General features: G+C 44.1%; 1 protein-coding gene across 2 annotated transcripts in view; it reads right to left on the reverse strand.

The window, feature by feature from the left end:
• The window catches only part of mybpc2a (myosin binding protein Ca), a 65,283-nt gene that overhangs the window by 16,494 nt on the left and 32,735 nt on the right, over window positions 1–16,054 (reverse strand). For both annotated transcript variants that reach the window (XM_067974493.1, XM_067974492.1), the window contains exons 15-24: window positions 14,656–14,822; window positions 12,421–12,586; window positions 11,921–12,027; window positions 9,615–9,644; window positions 9,176–9,318; window positions 7,083–7,242; window positions 5,561–5,665; window positions 3,895–4,083; window positions 3,461–3,595; window positions 1,985–2,152 (exon numbers count right to left, since the gene is read on the reverse strand). In XM_067974493.1, coding sequence (XP_067830594.1) covers window positions 1,985–2,152; window positions 3,461–3,595; window positions 3,895–4,083; window positions 5,561–5,665; window positions 7,083–7,242; window positions 9,176–9,318; window positions 9,615–9,644; window positions 11,921–12,027; window positions 12,421–12,586; window positions 14,656–14,822 — 1,370 coding nt within the window. The remainder of the gene's footprint in view (window positions 1–1,984; window positions 2,153–3,460; window positions 3,596–3,894; window positions 4,084–5,560; window positions 5,666–7,082; window positions 7,243–9,175; window positions 9,319–9,614; window positions 9,645–11,920; window positions 12,028–12,420; window positions 12,587–14,655; window positions 14,823–16,054) is intronic.

Raw genomic sequence — 16,054 nt, forward strand, 5'->3', positions numbered from 1 at the left:
CCACCCTAAACATTCACTCCCTTCACCACCGGTGTACCATGGCTGCAGTGTGTACCATCCACAGGATGCACTGCAGCAACTCGCCAAGGCTTCTTCGACAGCACCTCCCAAACCCGCGACCTCGACCACTTAGAAGGACAAGGGCAGCAGGCACATGGGAACAACACCACCAAGTCACACATCATCCACACTTGGAAATATATCGCCGTTCCTTCATCGTCGCTGGGTCAAAATCCTGGAACTCCCTTCCTAACAGCACCGTGGGAGAACCTTCACCACACGGACTGCAGCGGTTCAAGAAGGCGGCTCACCACCACCTTCTCAAGGGCAATTAGGGATGGGCAATAAATGCTGGCCTTGCCAGTGACGCCCACATCCCATGAACGAATAAAAAAGTTGCACATTCTAACCACCCTCTGGGTAAAGAAGTTTCTCCTGAATTCCTTATTGGGTTTATTAATGACTATCTTATATTTAATGACCCCTAGTTTTGGTTCCCTCACAAGGGGAAACATTTTTTCTATGTCTACCCTGTCAAATCCCTTCTTAATTTTAAAGACCTCTATTTTTGTCCAATTATCTATATTGCTTCTATAGTTAATAAAGGGTACATGGAATACTTCTGTTTAAAAAGGCTCAGATATAATGGACACGCTATTGATTGCACCATCTCCCTCAGGTAGGTACACCTAATTCACATCCTTTAAACACAAAGTAATGAGTCGGTCAAACGGTCTGAAGGTGGACAGGTGAGCTACCACTGAAGCCTGTGCCCAGGCTACAACTCTAACGAGACACCAGGAATGTGTTGAAGGAGGGAAAGTTATGGACCATTTGATTATCCACCTCTTGGAAACAGCAATACACATTCCAAGCGATACAAAGAATAAAACATTGTGGCTGTTCTCAAATCAGGGCTTGGTTGGGAGGGGGAGGAACAGGCTAAATCAATCTTTGAGAACTTCAGTCCTCATTCAACTGTTAACCTTTTGCCTCAATGTATAAATAGTAGGTCACTTTAATCTCCCCAATGCTCAGTTGGTAAACACACTACCCAGAACTAAGTCATACAGACAAGATCCCAAGTTCAATCCCTCGTCTCAATTAGCTCATCTCAGGCTGTGAATCAGTAGTGTGCTACAATAGGTCTCTCTCGGCCAGGGAGGGGGAAATCGGTCAGGTTCCATACTCCCGATAGCTATCCTGTGACCCCCTGCTGGAAAGTGCACATGTGGATGCTGAGTGGAGTAGGGTTTGCGTTTCTGAGGTTGGGGATGAAGTACATTGTTGGAACAGAGTAGAGAGAGCTTTACACTGCATTAAACTGTGCTATACCTGACCCGAGAGTACTTAATGCGGACACTGAATGCCCAGAATGGGAAAAGTGTTCCACTCATCAGCACTGATATCCCGCAACGTAAAAATATTTATGCAAAAATGTCATAAAAAGTGATCAACTGTCACCACCAGTCAGCATGTTGAGGAAGCTCTGTGTTCTCAACCTGTTCATCTCATACTAGCACATCGCATCACGACAGCTGCACTCATTCAGGTGATGGTTCTTCACAATGAGTCCAAAAGGCTGTGGATGCTGGGGGACAATTGGAGCCTTCAAGACTGAGATCGATAGATTTTTGTTAAATAAGGGTATCAAGGAATATGGAGCTAAGGCTGAGAGTTGAGATACAGATCAGCCAAGATCTAATTAAATGGCGGGGCAGGCATGAGGGGCTGAATGGCCTCCTCCTGTTCCTATGAGTAGCCCTCCTGCATAAGCAGATGTCGATGTTTAACGCCAACTGTTGCTAAAACTGTCGGAGCCTCGTTGGGACTACCCAGATTTCACCAGAAGGTGACGTCTCATGCCTATAGGTTGGATTTGGTTGCTCAGCTCCCAGGTCGTTCAAACCTGAAACCTCTGTCATTGGCTATGTATTCTTTTTTGCGCAGGTTATTTTGTTGTGGCCCCGCAAGTTCTACTTACGGACAATCTCGCGGATAGTGACTGGCTTGCCGAGCAGGGCAGGCGGACTCTTTCCAGCTATATTCACAGCCCGCACGCGGAAGTTAATCTTCTCTCCGGTGGGAAGGCCTTTGACTGTGAATCCATGACGCTCCACCAATTCAGTGTTGGCTGCGATCCATTCACTGGCTGCAAAGAGAGAGGAAGAGGTTTTGTGTTAAAAGAAAATAGAGAGCAGGCACATTCAAATCTGAGACTGATCCATTTTTGTTAGGCGTGGGTATTCAGGGTTACGGAACCAAGGCGGGTAAGATGGAGTTAAAATGCAGATCAGCCATGATCTAATTGAATGGCGGAACAGGCTCGAGGGGCTGAATGGCCTACTCCTGTTCCTACGTGCCACTCCCACTCAATTCCCCAATCTTAGCTGGATTGCCAAGGGGATAAGGCAGCGGAAAGGGAAAGTGCTCCCCTACACAGAGGGAAGAGGGACTGAAAAGGCTTTTGGGAACTGGATAGCGCAGTGAGTTTCAGGAATGTTGGTCTTTCACCTTGAGTTCAAGTCCAGCCCAGATTGATGGAGGATGGTCCCCTCTAGCTCTGTTGCTTGCATGGGTAATATATATCAGGAGAATAAGGTCATAACACAAATGCTGCCTCTAATTTGGTACTAAACATGACAGTCTCGTTCAAAGAGGCCACTGGATGGAAAAATGACATGCCACTGCAGTATTCTTCTGAACTTTGGGCTAAGGCACATCATCAGGGCAGAACGGTGGTGGGGGGGAGCTTAACAAAAATGGATCGTCTATCTCAGCTGGTTGCAGACTGGCACTGGTGTAAAGCTGGTAAGAGTTTTCCCTCTTGCTTTATCAGCCATGTTGGTGGTGCTCTGGGAGATTTTGCAGAAAAGCAGTGGAAACATAATAGCTTACCTAAAAAAAAAATTCATATCATTTAATTTTAAAACAATTTAGGGCTCTCTTCTGTCTGACCCCATCTTCTGCTCTTGTGATTTAGAAGCTTTGTACCCAAAGCAAACCCTGTCTCATTGAACCATAAAAGTTTACAGTACAGAAAAAGACCATTTGGCCCATCATGTCGCTGTCAGCTCTTCGCTAGCGCAATCCGAGTGCCCTGCTTTCTCCCCATGGCCTCAATCTTCCTCTGCTTCAAATGTTTATCCATTTTCCCTTAAAAGATGCAATGATCGCCACTCAACTGTCCCTGTGGCAAAGCCTTCAACGCTCCAACAACCCTCCGTGTAAAGACCATCACTGGGCTACATCACCAAGCAGCAAAAGGTATTGTCAGGTGGAGGAGGCTTAGAGTCAGTATATTCGACTGCAAGTAGCTGCCAGTCTGGACATTAGATCCAGTCAAATAGCAAGGGATAGGATTAAGAGACAGTGCAAATGGCTGCCAGACTTAGACCAAGTTAAATAGTCAACGACTACCACCCTGAGATATGGAATAAATTAACTGTCTGATACTTACAGCCTTCCTTTGAATATTCAATCAGGTATCCATCCAATCCACCTGCACCAATCCGCTCGGGAATTCTCCATTTCAGGGTGGTGGTTGTGTCAGTAACATCTTCAACAACTAAGTGCGTTGGCTCGCTGGTAGGGGCTAGAGGCACAAAACAAAAGTTTAATGGCACATTTACTTTGGCAATTTGCCATCGGTATGACGACCACGGCACTCCTGCGCCAACGGTGCTCCTCAGCATAAATGCACGAGCTCCTGGCCTCTGACAGCTCCGTAAGCCTGAGCCCCGAGAACTGTTGGGAGGGGAAAGCTTCCTAAAAATCTCGATCAAATGACACATCCCACTTTATAGTTAAAATGAATCTTCCTTTCTGTCGCTGACGGAGTGCCATCCAAATGCTCTTTCATAGTGATACACTCCAATGCTGCCCTTTACTCACCAATTGGCATGAATGGCTTTGAAGAGATGCTAGGCTGGGACATGCCAATCCCGTTCACAGCGTACACACGCATCTCATAAAAACAACCCTCAATCATCCGGCTGGCAGTAAAGGTTGTTTCTGCAATAGGCTCAAAGTTCAACTTCATCCATCTCATGCTGGTCTTCTTCTTTCTTTCCATTAAGTAACCTGCAGGAGGAGGAGGCAACAATAAACGTTCCTTCGAGACTGAAGCAAACAGCACATCACTGAAGCACTGTCATGGAGCCCCCCCACCACCCCCACAATACAGATCAGAGAGGCTCCTCCCTATAAAACAGACCAGAGAAACTCCTCGCTATAATATGCACCACATCCTCTCTGTACCTATAATCCAGACCAGAGGAATCCTTCTCTGTAATATGGAACAGAGGGACCCCCTCCCACTAATATGGAGAAGAGAGATCCCTCCTGATAATGTAGACTAGAGCCTCCCCTATAATTAAGACCAGAATCTCTATGTCCCTATAACACAGTCCAGAGCAATCCCTCCCTATAACATGGGCCCGCTTTGTCCGAATTGTAACAGACTGGGGGCTCCATGTCTCTAGATACTCTATATGTCTCTATAAGTATTAAAAACAAAAGGAAGAAACAAGTCATTTCATGCTGGTTTCTTCTGACTTGGAGCCAGTAATTTGCAAACACCTACCAGCCTGCAAAGTTGCCTCACCAACAGGAATTACCCTTTAATTGACTTCACAATATCCCTATTGACATCAGTTAGATTTTGTGGCCTTAGAAGGGGCAAGCTAGGTTAAACATATCTGAAGCTATGCACAGCCACCCTCCCTTGAGCAATGCCACAGGAGATCTGTAAATGCTATAAACATATACTATGCTCTCAGTAGCTTATAATGTTATCCCCGTGATGCCATTCCCTACTATATGCCGCTGAGTCAGTTAACAATATTCGACAGTGTTGACCTCACAATAGTCTTGTGTTGCCTTTGATCAGCCATCTTGGCTACTACTGACTGTCACTGGGACAAGTACTACCAAAACTGTAGTGAATAATAAGATATATTTTTTCTAATCTTGAGATCAAAGACCGGACCAGTTGACAACAGCTGACTCTCCTTTCCCTCCGCCCCTCTGTGTGACCTGCTTTGCTAGTTTCATTTGCCCCATATTTATCAGCTTGTCTCCAATTTAATTGAAGAATAAGGAACGCATAGGAAGTCTACCAGCATTGAAAAAAAAAGTTACAGTTAACTTTCACTGGCTGCTGGCTGCCCCAGCCAGTATTGCTGTACCACCAGGTCAGATCAACTCTCAGATCAGTCCGAAGTCAAGGACTCGTTTTGGTCAATGGAGCCATTCTCTTGACACTTCTAGTTGGTAACGTCACCGAGGAGGCCAAGACCTGACTTGATGGGGCCTCACAGGTTAGAAAATTGAAGATCGAAAGAAAGAAGTTTTTTATTAAACTGTAACTTTTTTTTTTCAATGCTGGTAGACTTCCTACGGCATTGCGCTGCACAAGTCAGCTGATACACTACCTTTATTACCAACAATTATTCTCTCTCATTTTTTCTTCTCCTCTTTAAATGGCAAGAATTTTTAACTCGGGTCGACCGCCACCCAGCAAAAGCAGTCAGCGGACCTCAGCTGGAACATGTCCTACCTGTAACGGGTTGGCCACCATCATACTTAGGATGCTCCCACACCACTGTGCACCAGTCCTCTCCAATGCCAGTGACCTTGACGTTCTCAGGAGGATCAGGGACATCTGCAACACAAAGGCTGAGTGGCTAAGATTGTGCCCTTGCCAACATAACAACAGTTGCTACGTGTCAAAAGTGGGCAGAAGCTATATAGATCCAAGGATTACCGTATTATTAAGAGTGGACAAAGCATTCAAATTTCTGGCCATATGAAAGCCTGGGATTCAAACAGGTTTTCTCAGATACAGAGCGGAAAGTTACATAATTACATCGAGTCTACAGCACAGAAACAGGCCATTCGGCCCAACTGGTCTGTGCCGGCGTTTATGCGCCACACAAGCCTCCTCCCCACCCCTCTTCATCTAACTCTATAAGCATACTCTTCTATTCCTCTCTCCCTCTTGTGGTTATCTAGCTTCCCCTTAAATGCATCTATGCTATTCGTCTCAGCCACTCCTTGTGGTAGCGGCGTTCCACATTCTAACTAATCTTTGGGTAAAGAAGTTTCTCCTGAACTCACTATTGGATTTATTAGTGACTATCTTATATTTATGACCTCTAGTTCTGGTCTCCCCCACAAGTGGAAACATTTTCTCTACGTCTACCCTACCAAACCCTTTCATAATCTTAAAGACTTCTATCAGGTCACCCCTCAGCCTTCTCTTTTCTGAAGAAAAGAGCCCCAGCCTGTTCAGCCTTTCCTGATAAATATGTCCTTTCAGTTCTGTTATCATCCTTGTGAATCTTTTTTTGCACCTTCTCCAGTGCATCTATATCCTTTTTATAATATGGAGACCAGAACTGTGCACAGTAGTGTTCCTGATGGTTGATTAAGCAACGTATGGCATGACAGCATGGAGAGAGATGTTGCTATTAACTCGGCTAGCAATCATTTTAAGAGCTGGGCTCGACGAGCCAAATGGCCTCCTTCTGTGCTGTAGCCATTCTATGATTCTATGTCTGTAGGCTGGCTCGTTTGTTTTTCCCTCAATACTGGCCTTGACTTCAGAGCCCTTTAATAGTCAACTGAGCGTAGAGGGCGACTCTTAAAATGATTGCTAGCCTAGGTAATAGAGATGATTACAAACACACTACTTTATCCTGAAGATAATTACAGGTCTCCTTTCAGTTATCCATAGGGCTGCCTTCTTTTCCTCCAAGTCCAAACCAGACGGGAGACGAGATGGGGGGAGGTGGAGGGATCATAATTTAAATTCAGAGATTTACTTTTCTGATGATACAAATTCACCGAGTACCTCAATAATTAATACCTCCATATGAGACACAAGTGGTAAATGGGGGAAAATATTTTTAGTGTCCAGTTTTCCTTTGTAAAAATTTCCAAGACAGCTTCCTCAAAAATCAGATAGTGGATGGTGAACTGCCCGTTTCACCTCTCTTTTATGATCAGGATTTCTTTCTTTTTTACCCCTGCACTTGTTCCCGCCACAGTTCCCATCATGCATTTCCACCAAAACCTACCAACAACCTTGATGAAGAGGAGCGCTTTATCTTCACCAGCTGGGTTCTGGACCACGATGCTGTATTTTCCTTCATCCTCTCTCAGCGCTCCTTCCAACAGCAAACTGCTGATATTGGCCTTCGTCTCGATGCGCAGCCGTCCCTCTGTATTCTTAATTTCCTGGGCAAGAAAATCATTAATAAAGTTAAGAGATAATCTTTATATTTTTGATTCTGTCATTTTGTCAGTTAAGTACTACTTCTCTTGCCTCAGCTAGTCCTGAACTCACTCCTAAACCAAAATGGGTTCATTCAATCCTAAAATGGCGTCAGCTGCGGCTCAGTGGATAGCACTCTCGCCTCTGGGTCAGAAGGTCGTGGATTCAAATCCTCACTCCAGAGATTTCAGCACAAAATCTAGGCTGACCCTCCCATTGCAGTACTGAGGGAGTGCTGCACTGTCGGAGGTGCCGTCTTTTGGAGATGTTAAACCAAGGTTAGCTCTCTCAGGTAAAAGATACCACAGCACTATTTGAAAGAAGAGCAGGAGAGTTCTCCCCGGTGTCCTGACCAATATTTATGCCTCAACCAACATCATTAAAAACAGATTATCTGGTCATTATCACACTGATGTTTGTGGGACCTTGCTGTGCACATATTGGCTGCTGCATTTCCTACATTACAACAGTGACTACACTTCAAAAAGTACTTCACTGGCTGTAAAGCACTTTGGGACATCCTGAGGTGGTGAAAGACGCTAGATAAATGCAAGTTTTGTCCTTCTTTGTTTGTCTGTCAGAGAGATGGCCTCCAAAAAACACTGTCCTTCCTATGAGATACTACGGACTTCACTGGGTAGATAAGACAACAATCTTCCACCCCAGGACCTGTTTTTGAAGCCAGGCAGGACTCAAGAGATCAAAGTCTCTTCTCACAACTGGCTGCAAGGGCTCTATGCAATCTCAGTATAGTTCCAATAGAGATGGGCCCAAAACTCACATCTGCTCTCTAAATTAGCAAGCATAACACGGGCCTGTTTTCCACTCCAAGCTGAGGTTAGGTTTACCTGCCTAAAAGTAGTCAAAAATACTTCAAAAAAGTATTTAATTGGCCGTAGAGTGCTTTGCGGCATCCTGAGGTCGGGAAAGGCGCTGTATAAATTCAGGTTCTTAATGTTTTTTTTTAAATCTGAAGGGCTATAAATAGTCATCAGTGGGGCAACCTTGTTGTGGAATGTGTAAATTTAGGCACTCAGGGAGGGGAGCAAGATAAGGCCCTACACATCTTTGAGGCCGACAGAAGAGTACAGAGGAACAGCCTCACCAGGTTGGACAGAGGCCCTACCACGAAACAGAAGGTCCAGCAGGCAGAGGAAGTATCTCAACCAGCTCGACTTTGAAGAACGTGTCCAGTTTGAAGAAAAGTGCCAAGGTAAGAAAAAGGATCACTGCCAATTATCTCCCACTGCACTGTATGGGGATGACTGTGAGCTATTTGGTACAAATGTGCAGCTAATCAGATTCATTTGTGCCAATTTCCTTCAGCGAGCCCCTCTCCTGCTCAACCCTCAAACTGACAGCCCCCTCTGGAGCTTTGCTGCCAGTTTCGCTGCTGTGAAATTAATGAAATTTGCGAATCAGGTAAATCCTAAGTAAATTTGCATGTTTTCCCGTTAATTACTGCTTAACAGGTAAGAAAAAAAATGAGTGTGGGTCAATGTGTTAATGAGCGTCAGACCCATTTACTCCCAGGAGCAATGTTCGGAGTGTAGGCGAAAGTTAGCACCCTCTCTCACAAAATTACTTCCTAATTACTTCTTAGAAAATCGCCTAATCATACATAAATTAAATTGAAGAGAATAGTGGGTGAAAGAAGGAAAGAAAGAATTGCATTTATATAGCGGCCTTTCACGTCTTCAGGGCGTCCCGAAGCACTTTGCCAGAGGGCGGCCGTCTGGAGTGCCGGAGGGCGGCCGTCTGGAGTGCCGGAGGGCGGCCGTCTGGAGTGCCGGAGGGCGGCCGTCTGGAGTGCCAGAGGGCGGCCGTCTGGAATGTAAAATAACACTTATCACAAGAACAACCTGGGGGAAGATGGGAGTGACTGGAGGTGCCTACCTGGTCCGCCTTGAGCCAGGTAATAGTTGGAGGAGGTTCACCGCTGGCGTCAACATCCAACCGAAGCTTGTTACCAGCAACGACAACAATAGTATTATGAGAAACCACACTGCCTGTGCAGTCGAGGTGGATCTTGGGAGGCTCTGTGGAAGAAACAAAAATGAAGTTTAGAAGTGGACAGAGAGAGAGAGACTGGTAGACAGACGAGAGTGACAGAAAAAGAGAGTGAGAGGGAAAGAGGGAGAAAGAAAGAAGTAAGCAGACAAGAGAGTGAGACAGAAACAGAGAGACGGGCAATGAGACAGCAAGACTTACACTTTCAGGAGGGGAAACATACACTACAAAAATTATATAATCACCTTGATCTCTCAGTTTAAATTTAAAATGCAAACACTACATTTAAAATGAATGGTTTCATTCAATACCAATGTCCAAATACCTTGTCGGGGAACGTAGTCAATTTTAATCTCTGAAAAACACAAGAGAAAGAGAGTAAAAATAAAATGAGCAACTGAAGGAAACAATAAACTTTGTTACCATTTATTGATTGTCAACAACCTAGGACGCTTGATAAACTTCATCAAAATAAGCTGCAGGACTAGAATGGAATATTGTACTGGTCACTGATTCAAAGCCTTTACCTGGTAGGCCGAAAAATCTAGCTAGCTCGAACTCGCTAGCTTGTGACTAATATCACTGTGCTTATGATCTCTGGGCCTTCAATAGCATCTTGACTGCTCCAATCCCCACTCTTTTGGTTTGTTCACAGTCCTGTATACATTGTGCATACCCAATGACAGTCCTATATATATTGTTTATACCAATTACAATCGTGTATTTATTGTGTATACCCAATTACAGTCCTGTATATATTGTGATTTCCCAATTACAGTCCTGCATATATTGTGATTTCCCAATTACAGTCCTGCATATATTGTGATTTCCCAATTACAGTCCTGCATATATTGTGATTTCCCAATTACAGTCCTGCATATATTGTGATTTCCCAATTACGGTCCTGCATATATTGTGATTTCCCAATTACGGTCCTGCATATATTGTGATTTCCCAATTACAGTCCTACATATATTGTGATTTCCCAATTACAGTCCTGCATATATTGTGATTTCCCAATTACAGTCCTGCATATATTGTGATTTCCCAATTACAGTCCTGCATATATTGTGATTTCCCAATTACAGTCCTGCATATATTGTGATTTCCCAATTACAGTCCTGCATATATTGTGATTTCCCAATTACAGTCCTGCATATATTGTGATTTCCCAATTACAGTCCTGCATATATTGTGATTTCCCAATTATAGTCTTGTATATACTGATAGCAATTTCCTCTTTGCGCTCTTGCCAGGACCATATATCAGAATACTGGGGGCTGGCGATAGCTTGCCTATTACGTATCCCACCTAATTATCTGTCCATTTAAATGGGCTGTGTAATCGGCATGTAATCCTCCTGCCCAATATTCCAGCAATAGGAGCATAAAAGCAGAAAGTGACTCCCAATATATACACCTGATCACAGTCCTGCATATCTTGTGTATACCCAATCACAATCCAGTGTATATTGTGTTAACTCAATTACAGACCTGTGTTTCTTGTATGTGCCCATTTACAGTCCTGGGTATATTGTGTATATCCAATTACAGTCCTAATGAAGGGCAACACCATGTCCTATACAGTCCTGTATATATTGTTTATGCCCATTAACAGTCTTGGATATATTACATATACTAAATTGCAGTCCTGTGTATTTGTACAAAATAGCCAATTACATCCCTCTGTATTATGCATACACTGTTACAGTCTTGCATATATTGTGTAAGCCCAATTACAGTCCTGTATGTATTACATATATCTAATTACAGTCCTGCATATATGATGTACCCAGTTACAGTCCTGTATATATTACACATACCCAATTACAGTCCTGTATGTATTACATATACCCAATTACTGTCCTGTATATATTACATATACCCAATCACAGTCTTGTATATATTACATATACCCAATCACAGTCCTATATATATTACACATACCCAATTACAGTCTTGTATGTACGACAAATACCCAATTGCAGTCTTGTATGTATGACATATATCCAATTATAGTCCTGTATAAATGATATATACTCAATTACAGTCCTGTATATATGACATCTACTCAATTACAGTCCTGTATATATGACATATGCCCAATTACAATCCTATACATTACATACACCCAATTACAGTCCTATATATATATGACATATATCCATTTACAGTCCTATATATGACATATACCCAATTACAGTCCTGTATATATGACATATACCCAATTACAGTCTTGTATGTATGACAAGTACCCAATTACAGTCTGGTATGTATGACATATACACAATTATAGTCCAGTATAAATGATATATACTCAATTACAGTCCTGTATATATGACATATACCCAATTACAGTACAGTATATATTACATATACCCAATTACAGTCCTATATATTACATATACCCAATTACAGTTCTGTATATATTACATATACCCAATTACAGTCCTATATATTACATATACCTAATTATGGTCCTATATATGACATATGCCCAATTACAGTGCTGTATAAATGACATGTACCCAATTACAGTCCTGTATATATTACATATCTAATTACAGTCCTGTGTAGACTATGTGCATTAACTCAGACAATAGAAGCTCTTCAAGTGACCTATGCTTCGTACCCAAGAAGTTGAGCTTGGCAGAGAGGGAGAGGGCGTAGCCGTTTGGAATAAATGTGTAATCAGCTTCATCGTCAGGGGTGATATTGTCAATCACAAGTTTGTGAAACCTGTGGAAAGGAAAAGAGATGCTCAATGTCCAAGTCACAGTGGGGCTTCAAGTCAACAAACTCGATGGCAGCAGAGCCACATAAACCAATTATATCATACAGGTCTAAAGAATGCCATACAACAGTCATCGACAATCCCACGGTGTTTATTACTACTATTTTCTACTACTCCATTCCTGATCTTCAGAGCCATCTTTCACTTTGGGCGTGAACATCATTCAGAGCTCGGATCAGCATGTCTGGCAGGAGTCTCTGAAGACCAGAGGTTGCATCGTGCGTGACAGCAGATCCAATCTTGCTCTGCGGATTCCAGCGGTCTGACTGCCTGGAAGGGGGAGTGGCAGGAAAGGTTCTCACAATAGAAATCCAGTGCAGGAAGAGGGCAAAACTTACCTGCCATTGTGGGTGATGTGGACCCGCTTACTGGGAATCACCTCCAATCCATTCTTCAACCACTTGCCAGTGACCTTTTCATCGGACACCTCACACTTGAAGATAGCCTGTTCCTGGGCCTTCAGAGTCAGATCAGCGAAACTCTGCAATACCGACAGGACCTTGTCTGAAACACAGACGCAAACACAGAGGCCGATAACTGCAGTTCGCACCAACTGCATCAGTTTATTTATCTATTCCAGCTCTGTGCTGCTAAATGTGAAGTGAGGCACCATCAGGTCACATAGGCCTCTGCTCCCACTGCACTTCTGTGACCCAGTGACAGGGAGGATACCTGGGAGTGAGTTACAGGCTGAAATCTAATCGAGGGATTCAGGTGGTTTATATATAGAATAATGGATACCCAGGAATGAGGTACAGACCAGAATTTAATCGAGAAGTATGGGTGGTTTATATGCAGAATAATGGATACCAGGGAGTGAGTTACAGGCTGGAATCTAATTGAGGGGATCGGGTGGTTTATACGTAGAATAACGGATACCAGGGAGTGAGTTACAGGCTGGAATCAAATTGAAGGGTTCAGATGGTCTACACATTTTGTTTTTGTTCTTGGGAGGTGGGCGACACTGGTAAATCTTATTGCCCTTTCCTAGTTGCTCTGAGGGCAGTAACAGTGAACTACAGTGTGGGGATTGGAGACCTGTGTAGGCCCTTCCCTGAAGGACACTAGTGAAATTGTCGGGGTTTTTATGACAATGGTCATATTTCTTCTGGTGCCCGCCCGCAAATGACCAGATTTATTGAATTCGATTGCACGACTTGCCATGGTAAGGTTTGAATTCCTGACCCTCTGAGTTGCTAGTCCAGTACCACAACGATTATGCTTCTACATTTAGAAGAATGGATACCTGGGAGTGGAATCAGATCAGATGGTCACTTTAACCATCTCTGGATGGGTCCTGCCATTCAAAATTTAGTCTGCTGACGGGCTTTGTGGTAGCTAAGGAAATACTTGTGTTATTTCAACACCTTGCATATCTTATCATGGGTAAGGTAGCATAGTGGTTATGTTACTGGACTAGTAATACAGAGACATAAGTTCAAATCCCACCACAGCAGCTGGGGAATTTAAATTCAGTTAATTAAATAAAATCTGGAATAAAAAAACCACAATCAGTAATAGCAACCATAAAACATATAAATTGTCATAAAAATCCATCTGGTCTTTTAGGGAAGGAAACCTGCCGTCCTTACCCGGTCTGGCCTATGTGACTCCAGACCCACAGCAATGTGGTTGATTCTTAACTGCCCTCTGAAATGGCCTAGTAAACCATTCAGTTATCAAGAAGGCAGCTCACCACCACCTTCTCAAGGGCAATTAGGGATGGACAACAAATGCTGACCTTGCCAGTGATGCCCACATCCCAAGAATGAATTAAAAAAAACTTGAGGGATTTTTCTTTTCTTAATTTATCATTTTTTCTTTCCTGTTGATGGGATGTTGTTGCCATAATGAATTACGTCGTATTCAAAGTGCTTTGTTGGAGCCCACGGATCCACTATTGGGCTGGAACCACCCATTCCAAGGCTCCGGTGCTGATGCATTGGACAGCCAGGGTCAAGCACAATGCAGCCAACACCAAAACCCCATACCACAGAATCGTACAGCACAGAAGGAGGCCATTCAGCCCATCGTGTCTGTGCCAGCTCTTTGAAAAAGCCATCCAATTAGTCCCACTCCCTCCGCTCTTTCCCCATAGCCCTGCAAATTTTCTCCTTTTCAAATATACGTCCAATTCCCTTTTTGAAAGTTACTATTGAATCTGCTTCCACCCCCTTTTCAGGCATTGCATTCCAGATCATCATAACTCGCTGCGTAAAAAAGAAGTCGGCTCCTCATCTCCCCCCACTGGCTTCGTATGCCAATTATCTTAATCTGTGTCATCTGGTCACCGACCCTCCCGCCAATGGAAACAGTTTCTCCCTATTTACCCTGCCAAAACCCCTCAGAACTTTGAACACCTCTGTTAAATCTCCCCTTAACCAGGAGGAAAACTGTACTGCTTTTTAAAAACAAAATTTGTACTGCTAGATACATTCAACAAATCAAATACCAAGAGCCAATTACATGGCTGCGCGATTCTCTGGCTGCGAACGTTCGAGGCCCGTCTCCGCGGTTCGGCACGCCCCCCTCCCCCCCCCCATTTAATTTTCCACGGCTTGCTGGTGAAGTACCTTCCACAATCAGATCGGCCTCCGACTCGCCTCCGTTAGTCATGATCTTGTAGCGTCCCCCGTCATTCTTGGTGGCGTCATTAAGGATCAAGTGATGCTTCTTTCCGCTCTTTTTGAAGCGATATTTCAGGGTCTCCTCTCGGATCAGCTCCACCCCGTCCTTTTGCCTAAAAACCCAACCAGAAAAAATGGAGGGAGGGAAGTTTGAGAGCTTTAGTTTTCTTAGGAAAGACTTTTTTGTAACCCCATCCCCAGCGCACCATGGATGAGGGCACTGCCCCAAGCTCTGGAATTCCCTCCCTAAACCTCTCCGCCTCTCTCTCCTCCTTTAAGGCACTCCTTAAAACCTACCTCTTTGACCAAGCTTTGACCTGTCCTAATATCTCCTTATGTGGCTTGGTGTCAAATTTTGTCTGATTAACGCTCCTTGGGACGTTTTACTACATTAAAGGCGCTATATAAATGCAAGTTGTGGTTGCACATATCCCAAATTAGCTCATTTTGCAGAACACAAGTGAAGCCTCCATGGGATTGAGCCCATTCCCTACCAGTGGGCAGACCCTAGTCCCATAGTGACACTTGATATGGGAGGGAAGACCCAAGAAAGCAAATCACAACCATTGGAAGGATTTTGTCGATTCGATGTAATCCTAATGTAACTGGACACCAGATCAGGACTGGAGTCTGAAGTGAATTAGTTTTGAATTTTCTCTCCTCTCCTGAAAACAGGGTCTCGTGTTCAGGTCCAGTTCATAAGAACATAAGAAATAGGAGCAGGAGTAGGCCATCCGGCCCCTCGAGCCTGCTCCGCCATTCATTAAGATCATGGCTGATCTTTGATCTCAACTCCACTTTCCCGCCGGATTCCCCTAGGATCCAAAAATCTACCTATCTCAGCCTTGAACGTATTCAACAGACCCCCATCATTCTATGAAATACCGCCAATGCTGGGAATCTAAGATGAAGACTGAAAATACACAGTCACACCACCTGAGAGGATAGGTTAATGTTTCGGGTCAAGCCCTGATGAAAAGTTAATCCAGGCTTTACTCATTTTAGATGCTAATATGTAAGCCTTGAGAGCAAGCATCAGCTGGCTACTAAACCACCAGGCCCCATCCTGTCCTAACACACTTCCAGCAGGAGTCACTGGATAGCAATCTGGACTGGGGAACTGGGACTGGCTTTTTCCTTCTCTATCCCAGCAGGGACCGAGGACAATTGTCAACCCCCAAACAGTCACCAACCGAGCAGAGCCTTTGAATCGAACTTCACCTTCAAATCCCTCTAGGGACTCCTCCACCCGACCTCTGCCACCTCCTCCTGCTTTACATCCCCTCCTGCAGGCTCCAATCCTCCAACTTGTGCCCCACCATTGGTGGCACTGCCTCAGCCCAGC

The sequence above is a fragment of the Heptranchias perlo genome, chromosome 40 (genome assembly GCF_035084215.1).
Source record: "Heptranchias perlo isolate sHepPer1 chromosome 40, sHepPer1.hap1, whole genome shotgun sequence".
NCBI lineage: Eukaryota > Metazoa > Chordata > Chondrichthyes > Hexanchiformes > Hexanchidae > Heptranchias > Heptranchias perlo.